At 33.2% G+C, this 8,198-nt stretch overlaps 1 protein-coding gene across 1 annotated transcript; it reads left to right on the top strand.

Annotated features, from left to right (window-relative positions):
* On the top strand, positions 1-3,730 carry LOC136066516 (protein TRIGALACTOSYLDIACYLGLYCEROL 3, chloroplastic-like; the record flags this gene model as incomplete). Its single annotated transcript, XM_065770933.1, is given in 4 exon segments — positions 1-84; positions 2,479-2,654; positions 2,745-2,829; positions 3,265-3,730. Coding segments are annotated over 4 exon segments (384 nt in total), but the record flags the coding sequence as incomplete, so codon positions are not given.
* Between the last annotated feature and the right edge of the window lie 4,468 nt (positions 3,731-8,198).

Below are 8,198 nucleotides of genomic sequence, written 5' to 3'. Positions count from 1 at the left end.
GAATTGTCTGGCGGAATGAAGAAACGAGTTGCTTTAGCTCGGTCTATAATTTTTGATACCACACAGGAAGCAGTAGAGCCTGAGGTATGTTGAAGATGAATAAATTTATTAATTCTTTTCCTAACATTATTTTCTAGTTCTTTCCTGCGTTAGTACATCAGGTATTTCCCCCAAATTATTATTATTTTTCCAGTTCTTGGTGTACATGTGGGTCAGACCCTCTTATACAATAATAATTTACTTTATATATATTATTTTTCCAGTTCTATTATTTTTTAATTTTTATGACTGAATGTGAATGATTGGTATTTGCTTCCTTTTGGGATACATCTCTCCATTGTTTTTTGACATGGTCTATCAAATTTGAATTGTATTAGTACATATGAAACTAGAACCCACGACGACACAAATATCCTAGATTTGTATGTAAGAGCCCTATTAGCAATAGGCTGTTCACAAAGTTTCGGTTCACAAACTGTCTTCCAGTTTACCAAGTGATATTTGACATAATCCCTTAACCCTCCCCACTGAAAATCTTGTCATAGCCATTGCTTTTTGGTTTTTAACAGAAAATAATTTGTAACAGCTAAGCTCCTATCTCAACCATGTTTATTGTGGAACCCTAAATTTAGGTAAATGCTGCAACCACTGTGCAGTGTTTAAAATATTTTTTTCAAAGATGAGTCCTACTGCAGGAAATGGTTTTGCAAAATTTACTATTGGCACTTGAACAAAGCTAACATAAATTCCCAACTTCTGCCGTAAAAAGTGAAATCTTCCAAAATATCCTATTACGTACGTTACTGTTTCTGTTTTTGACTAGTCTTCAGAGATATGATGATTCTGCTGCTTCTAATATGGGTTTTTTTTAATGATGATATGCTCTCTAAAACCTCCTCTGCTACACCTAGACCTTAGCACTGGAGGAGCTTGGTAGCTTGTTTAGGACTTTTAGGTGGACTTGCTGGTCTATGACAAGCATTTGTTTAAGACAGTATTTATAAAACATTTTATACTTCTACAGATCTAATATTGGGATAATTCATTTGTCCCAAGTTGGAGTTACTGTATTTAATCTTGTCCTAGGAATATACATGCTATGTGAGAGTGAGAGAGAGCACCCACAAGCTCTTAATATGCACCAAATTTGTTGCTTCTCGTGCTTGTCTAGCTGTGTAGTGGGCCTAATTAGTTTGGTCAGGTTGACCTGGATTAAGCCCAACCATAAAGTTCACAATCTCAACTGCAACTGTACAAGACTGTTACCTGAAGCTGTGGTTAAACAGGCAGTAGGGTTGATGGGTAGCATATTAAACTCACAATTTATATCAAGCTCACAAAGATCAACCTCCTGCGTCCCCTTTCTCATGTTCAAGCCCGCTCATTAGCATTGAACCTAATGTGGGCCTTGCACGTACAGATCCAAAACAGAAAACAAACACTGGAACTGATACTGAACAAATGAGGCTCCCAGGATTCTAGGTTCTGATACAAGACTTATTAGTCTAATCAAGGCTTTGATACCATATTAGAATCATCAAATCCAATAGTTTAAGGTGTTAGGAAGTGGGCCAACAATGTATATCAAGCTCATAAACATGAACTCTAACAAAGTTGTTAGGCTCCTCCAATAAATTTTTTAATGTGAAACATGTTTTGACTGTAACATTGTCTTTGTCAAGAGGTTCATGCTTGGCTCTGGGACTTTCTCTGTGTGTTATGCTGTGTGCTTACATGCTGGCATGAATTTAAGCCTTAAACTTGCAGTGTCCTATTTCTTGAGCCCTTGTCATTGACAAGGTGTCAATAATTTTGGTTCAAGGCTAGTTTTTAGAATGTAATGTTATTGTATATGCAGTCTGATGCTTCAAGTGTCTGAATTATTCCAATATAGTCACTTCTTTTTTTTTTCTTTTTTTTTTTGATAGGTTAAAGACTATTTACTCATCAATGGATATGGAAATTATTCTGAATGTATCTAGCTTAATATTTGCTCTCATATTCACTTCTATTTATGCATTGTTTCTCGTCTTTTTCCCTCTATCCTGTTGAATTATGAATGTAAGGAAGATCTGTTGGTAAAAGGGAAGTAAAAGTTGTACCTATAAATAAAAAGGGAAGTAAAATTTGTGTGAAATGCACACTGAATTTATCTATTTGAAAGATGAGGAATTAATTTCACAATTAGGGACTGGATTTTGGTTTGTGTTAATTATTTCTATGATACAGGGCTGTAAATGGAGAGATCTGGAAAAGAGGGTTAATATGACTGGAGCTAATTTGTATTAGGGTTTTTAGCTATAGGAATCCAGTAGTTTTTGTTATTCTTTGCAATTTTGGGAAGCATCCATAAATTATATGCAACAGCTGGTAGTTTTTACTTGCCATGGAGTTGGAAGCAAGACCTTGCATGTGTGAATCTTTTAGCATGGGTATCCTCACGCCCATCTCCTGACAATCCTTTGCACCACTGAACAGGTGCTTTTGTACGATGAACCAACAGCTGGACTTGATCCAATTGCATCTACTGTCGTTGAAGATCTCATCCGTTCAGTCCATATGAAAGGCGAGGATGCGCTGGGAAAGCCTGGGAATATTGCTTCCTATGTCGTTGTTACTCACCAACATAGTACTATTAGAAGAGCCGTCGACAGGTTATGCTTTGTCTAAACTATGTCTTTTGGTTGTGCTTGTTGCTAAGAGATTTTACTTTACTAATTCAAGTAGTTATTCAATTTTTATAGGTTACTTTTTCTTTATGAGGGAAAGGTTGTCTGGCAAGGAATGACTCATGAATTCACAACATCAGCAAATCCAATTGTTAAACAGGTAATGACAAAAAATAATAATAATAATAATTGAGTTTACAATTCAGTCAATAAACACACACACACAATAAACATGTCTATGTTTTATTTCCTGAACTAGTTTGAATGCAACCTATGTCAACTTTCCTGATATGGTTGAGTTTACAATTCAATCAATAAACACACACACAATAAACATGTCTATGTTTTATTTCCTGAACTAGTTCGAATGCAACCTATGTCAACTTTCCTGATATGGTTGTCATTTTCATGGTGTATTTTATTACTTGTAGCAGACGGCCTGCCCTTAAAAGTATCAGATGCTTATCCTTAAAAACTCAGATTAACCCCACAATCAATAATGTGCTAGCTGGAATTTAAAATTCTCATTTTATTAAGTTATTGAACTTTGTGATGATTCTAGTAAGAAGGCTCACATTCGTAATTGTTTTTTCAGTTTGCATCTGGGAGCTTGGATGGACCAATAAGATATTAGGAATTTAGTCTATGGTGGATATACGATAATATGAGACAACGCATGGTCATTGATTCAAAGGTACCGGCAGAGTTTCCAGGAAGAAATGGGTCTGGTGGAGACGCAAAATTTAGACTCTCCCCACCTTCTCTGTAGACTCTCATAACAAGCAAATCTTAAAGCTCAATTTTTAGGCTTCAAAGATAAATTATTCCCGTGCATATCTACTCAGCAACCTGGAGTCAAGAAGTGCCTGCATTTAGACATATATGCTGAACAGGCACCACCGTGATATCTGTGTTGTCATCAATTTCTTTTAAGTTTACCTTCAAATTTTTGTTGTTGGGACCTGCATTTGGCCCCATTGTAGTGGGATAAAGAAACTCATTCTAATCAGAATTTCAGAGAAGAGTGAACTCATCCTAAATGAAAATTCATATTGAAGATATCATTTTCTAAGGTAAAAATTCATATTTAGAACTCCGTCAACAATAACGAATTTGATTTTCAGCCAGATTTTGGGCATATCATATCAAGATTCTTGTTTTTGATGAGGCTAATTGGAAACTAGTGAGCATGTTTATAGAGATTCATAGATGATAAATGACATTGAAGAAATGAATTCTCACTGCCAGGTTCCACTGTTTTCTACTACATTTAATATATATATATATATATATATATTTAAAAAATCTATATATATATATATATATATATCAAGCATAAAAGTAAATGGTAGTGGCCAAGGTTGTTAAAATCGAGATCTTACGTAAAATTGCAGGAGGCAGGTAGGGTATCGAATGATTGAATCATGGATCGTAAGATCCTACCTATTTTTAGATTTGAAGCAAAAAACACATTTAGAGTGACTTTGTATATTGAATAATCATGTAAATTATGAATCTTTCATAAAAAAAATAAAATAAAGATTTTGATCATATGATGTAATTTGCATGTCCTACATCGCTATATCTATACTAATGAAACAAATATATTTAAGTTTTAACGCGATGTATTTAAAAAGTTCAGTGAATGTTTATTGAGAAACCAACTAAGTACCAAAATATTAGCACACTTTTTCCTATAGCAGCAGCTCTTAAACTCTCATCATCACCTAATATTGATAACCAAATGATATAATAGTGATCACACATTTGCCCTATATACATGTAACTTTTTTTTTTTTTTTAAATCTATAAAGGAAGGCATCAGAATTTTTAAATCATTATCTTCATCAAAATCTATACCATCATCTTTTGGTCGACACCCTTTACTAACCACTCATCATCTGGAGACAAGTTATTCAAACCAATTTCTTCTTTTGCACTTGATGGTTTAGGTATATTCTCTTTTATCTTCAAGTTTTACATAACAAATACCAACTCATTCATTTTTTTTTATTAAACAATTTTCTCCTTTTTTAGTGTACTTAAGTTGTACTAATTTTAATAGAGAATTCTCAACTGGGGGGTAATATACCAAAGTCATTTGGTTTTACTATTCCAAATGAACTCCAATTACTTTCACAACCTAAAGAACTATATGTTAAGTTCAATATATAGCAAAAATTTTCAATTCCAGAAAGTCATCTTCATATGAGTCCCACCACTTAGTTGATACATTTATGAAATAAAATATCTTAGTCTTGAGATTACAAATTACAACTTATAAAGATGAACTTAAAATAAAAAAATTAAAAAAAAAAATACATTTTGGTAGGATCGATAGGATCCCATATGATCCTACAATTTTACATGCGGTCCTACAATTTTTATGATCCTTGTATGATTCTAAATATTTTGGTGAGGTGAGCGTAAAATCGTGCGATCCTACGATCTAGATCGCAATTTTGACAACCATGGTAGTGGCAGAATGCCTTAAGGAATATAGACCATTAGCATCAAACGCTACAAAAGAAGCAATATCAGGGGAAGGGTGATCATTAGGTTTGACCTCACATGGGAGAGTAGGTTTGACCATATAAAGCATTCTTTGTAAAGAGAATAAAAATATTTTCAAGTGCTATATAAAAAATAAGAGAAATTAAATATTGACTTTTTATTTCATTCGGTTCAATGTTTCAAGATTTTTTAATTTAAAAAATAAAGATTCTTTGTTTTCTTTGGTTCAATGTTTCAAGACTTGAACTCAAAAAAGAAAAAAAAAAGTTTCAAAACTTTTCATTCTTCACACATACATACAAAACTCTTTGCACTTCAATTCACCATTTTCACCTCTTGCATTTGTACTCCTTTATATACACTTACCCATAATTGTTCATGGTATTCCATGTCAAATACACAGACAAAAAAAATGATCTATTTACTTTTAATCTTTTGATGACACTTACCTAGCTACAATATTGATGTCTCATTTAATCCTAACCTTTATGAGTTGGCTACAACCAGGGAAGCGGGCTTGTGTTTTATATTGAGTGATGGTGGCAATTATGATTTTAATGTTGAGATCGGACGTTATGGGATTGTGGATTTTGTAAAGGCTGTAAGTGACTGTGGGTGTTTGGGATGTTAATATGGGAAAGTCATAAGTGTATTTTGCTTTCGAATTGAGAAGAAAGAGAAAGATATATTTTATATCAACTTTTATTCTACAATATTCCTCCAAAGTTTTTTTTTTTTTAATTTTAATTACTTGTGCTAAATAATTATAATGGATATGTGTGTGCAATTTATAATTGTTGTCTTTTATGATGAACTCATTAGTAACGAAGTTCTATAATAATTATGCTATAATATATGTAGAACATTCTTCAAAACCATCTTACATAAAACATTATAATATTATTCATGTATCACAAGGACAACTTACAAGTTGTATTAAACTATCAATTACAAAAACAAACACAAAGCAAAGCAAAGCATTGAAAATTAATGCTGGAGTTTTGAAATCATATAAGTTTTACTAAATAGAATTTACCTTAACTTTATTGCCTTCTCACAGCTCTTTCAAAAGATGACATGTAGTTGAACCTTGATATTTTCCATTAGAAATACTAGGAAGTATCAACCAATTGGGTTATAAGGCTCTTGGCATGTGTACATATACTTTGACTAATATTAATTCATGTATCAATACCATAATTTGACCCTTTATACAAAATTTCCTAGTCTGAATGTGCCAAAAGCTCTATCAATATCTTCTTATTCTTGTTTTTTTGATAATTAATTCAAAACACCAACTAGTTGAGTTACAAAACTATTGACTATTAATATGTTCCCTATTTCAAAGAAAACAGAGATAATTTATTTCTCAAAATTGGATTTCTTGTGATATGGGTGTCAATTATTTATTTATTCCTTTGAATAAGTATGAAAGTATTATTGCACAAAAGAAGTTAACACCCGAGGGACATCTACAATTCTACATCTCCTCGGCCCCAGGAAGGAATAGAGGAGATGTCTACGGGCCTTGAAGAGGTAACAGGAAGAGCCCACAAAGCTCGCTTATGGGCCAGGCTATTAGCCTCTCTAGGAACAAAAACAAAAGACCATTCATCATGCAAAAACAGCTTTAGCCACTACATCACAGACCACGTTATGGATTTCCCAAAGTGCATCAGAGGCGTAGTTATCAATAAGGATTGTCATACATGAACTTCTCTCATTTGTCCATAATAGATTGCACTCACTTTTCACTCTATCCTCTCATTATACACGTTTCCTGTTTGTGCTTCTAGAATTATTTGTGATAAAATGGGTTTTCCAAACCAGACATTGCTCCAAATTGCAGAATGGAGATCAAGTCCATTTTGCCATTAAAGATTTGTTTGTTAAAGGATTGATTAAAAACAAAGTAGGATTATTACCAAAGCAAATTTGGTTGCAACTTATATGATGGCAATGATGACAAGCAATAATGGCATTTGCAAAGGTTGGGATCTTCTAAATCTCACTTTATTAAACAATGATGACAACAGTAATGCTAATTGGTTGGCACTTTTGGATAAAGTTGTCAAAATCGGAATCCTACATAAGATTATGAGAGGTAGGTGGAATCATGAATCGTAAGATCGGATCGTAAATCGCACGATTCTATATTATTTAAGAACACACACGCATTGGTATGTTAAATAACGATATAAATCATACATTCATTCATAAAAATAAAAAAATTTGCATCTATTTGATGTAATTACCATATATCACTGTATTCATTTGTAAGCATCATTTAAAAATGCCAAAAAGCTCAAAACTTGATACTCTATTGGGATGTTATTTTCATTTGGATCCAACTAATAGTCTATCTCTCTATATTAGAATAGAAAATTTTGGTTTATTAGGATGTTATCTTTCATTAGGTCCAACTAAGCATTCTATCAAGTTAAAGAAAATTACAAAAAACTAAAATCATTTAAGATTGTCAGAATCGTACAATCCTACCAATCTTAAACGATTGCAAAGATCTTTGAAAGATCCAAATCATTTTGGACAAGTAGGTTCGTAAAATCGTAAAATTTAGATCGGGATTTTGACAATTATACTTTTGGGTATTTGTGTTTCTATCGGAGTCATTTAGGGTTCAAATCTTTAATGGCAAAATGGACTTGATCTCCATTCTGCAATTTGGAGCAATGTCTGGTTTGGAAAACCCATTTTATCACAAATAATTCTAGAAGCACAAACAGGAAACGTGTATAATGAGAGGATAGAGTGAAAAGTGAGTGCAATCTATTATGGACAAATGAGAGAAGTTCATGTATGACAATCCTTATTGATAACTACGCCTCTGATGCACTTTGGGAAATCCATAACGTGGTCTGTGATGTAGTGGCTAAAGCTGTTTTTGCATGATGAATGGTCTTTTGTTTTTGTTCCTAGAGAGGCTAATAGCCTGGCCCATAAGCGAGCTTTGTGGGCTCTTCCTGTTACCTCTTCAAGGCCCGTAGACATCTCCTC

Source organism: Quercus suber, unplaced genomic scaffold (assembly GCF_002906115.3).
Source record: "Quercus suber isolate HL8 unplaced genomic scaffold, Cork oak 2.0 scaffold_37, whole genome shotgun sequence".
Classification (NCBI taxonomy): Eukaryota; Viridiplantae; Streptophyta; class Magnoliopsida; order Fagales; family Fagaceae; genus Quercus; species Quercus suber.
The sequence above is the reverse complement of the archived record's forward strand: the minus strand, read 5'-3'. Positions and strand labels throughout refer to the sequence as shown.